General features: G+C 51.4%; 1 protein-coding gene across 1 annotated transcript in view; it reads left to right on the forward strand.

Moving 5' to 3' along the window:
* The window catches only part of Slc26a8 (solute carrier family 26 member 8), a 46,238-nt gene that overhangs the window by 20,335 nt on the left and 24,146 nt on the right, over positions 1 to 1,757 (forward strand). The window contains exon 7 of the mRNA XM_028777051.1: positions 899 to 981. Coding sequence (XP_028632884.1) covers positions 899 to 981 — 83 coding nt within the window. The remainder of the gene's footprint in view (positions 1 to 898; positions 982 to 1,757) is intronic.

A 1,757-nucleotide genomic window follows, 5' to 3' on the forward strand; every position in this document is an offset into this window, starting at 1 on the left:
GTGAACATTTAAGATCTATTGCTGTCCTGGTTTTCAAGACTGCAGTAAACTATTATTAAATGTAGTCACAGAGCTGTACCAATGATCTCTGCCCAAATGCTTACTTTTTACACATGTATTGTGTACGGTAGGATGTGTGCACACGTGTAAGTTAGAGAGAGCTGGCCCACGTGGGTGCGTGTCGAGTCCAGAGGCTGACACCAGGGCCTCTGTTGCTCTCTACCTTGACTTTTCTTTTGATTTTTAAAAGATTTTAAAAAATTCTCAAGCCGGGCGGTGGTGGCACACACCTTTAATACCAACACTTGGGAGGCAGAGGCAGGCGGATTTCTGAGTTCGAGGCCAGCCTGGTCTACAGAGTGAGTTCCAGGACAGCCAGGGCTACGCAGAGAAACCCTGTCTTGAAAAAAAAAAAATTCTCTGCATATGTGGGTATGTCAGGGGTATGTCCATGTGAACGTAGGTGCCTTCAGAGGCCAGAAGAGGATATCGGGTCCCCTGAAGCAGCAGTCACAGATGGTTCTGAGCCACCTCATGTGGGTGCTGGGAACTGAACTTAGGTCCTCTGGAAGAACAAGCACGTGTTCTTCAACCCTAAGCTTCTCCCCAGCCCTGCCCTCCTCTTTGTCTCTTTGTTCTTTTGAGTCAGAGACTCTCACTGACCCTGGAGCTCTGACTGGCCGTCCTGTGGGCTCCTGGAAAACGGCAGAACCCCTCTGTCCCCATCCATGTATCAGAGGCCAAGGCGGGCTGCGGCTTTGGTTCCAGTGCCAAAGGAGCTTGGAGAGTCAGAACAGAGGGCCCTCTAGTCAGGATGGCCGCATTTCACTCCCTCATGCAGAGCCCCTGAGCCCTCACCCTGTACTAATCACACACCTCTCCTCTTAACTCCCGGCAGATTCTTGGCTTCAGCCTCCTTACGAGCCGGATAACCATGGCCACCGAGAACAGCAAGATGCTGATTAACATGATCCCTTACAGGTCAGCCATTCCGCTTTCCTTCTTTGTCGCTTTTGGGTTTCGTTTGGTTTTTGTTTTTTGGTTTTTTTCAAGACAGGGTTTCTTTGTGCAGCTATAACTGTCCTGGGACTCACTCTGTAGACCAGGCTGGCCTTGAACTCAGAGATCCCCCTGCCTCTGCCTCCCAAATGGTGGGATTAAAGGCGTGCGCCACCACCGAGCATCATTCCACTTCTCGAGATTGCTTTTCCTTTATTTTTGTAACAGGGTCTTGCGGTAGGCAGCTCAACCTCACAGTCTCCTGGCTCAGCCTCCCAAGTGCTGAGGTGACAGGCATGTGCTTGTTGTGACCAGTTGTTCTCTCTCAGGTCCCCTCTCAGCCTCTCCCCACACAGCCTGCCTCACAGTCTTTTCTAGGACTGTGAGTTTGTTGTCCACTGCTGAGTTCACTCAGCACCCAGGTCCAGTTCTCAGCCTTTTGAATAAGATCAAGTGTGGAACCCAGAGGTTTGTGAACAAGCAGGGGCCACCACAGCTCCTTGTGTTAGTGTTCTGTCTAAACTCCACCTCCACAGTTACCTGGCAACAGCCAGGTAGGCCTGCCCACTATAAAAGGGGGCTGGTTGTCCCCTCCTCTCTCCCTTGCTCTCTTGCTGTCTTGCCTCTAGCTTCTCTCTTTTTCCCTCCCCCCTTCTCTTCCCCCTCTCTCCACGTGGTCATGGCCAGCCTCCACTTCCCTCTTCTCTCTCTCTCTACCTCTACCTCTACCTCTACCTCTACCTCTACCTCTACCTCTA

Source organism: Grammomys surdaster, unplaced genomic scaffold (assembly GCF_004785775.1).
Source record: "Grammomys surdaster isolate TR1022 unplaced genomic scaffold, NIH_TR_1.0 277, whole genome shotgun sequence".
NCBI lineage: Eukaryota > Metazoa > Chordata > Mammalia > Rodentia > Muridae > Grammomys > Grammomys surdaster.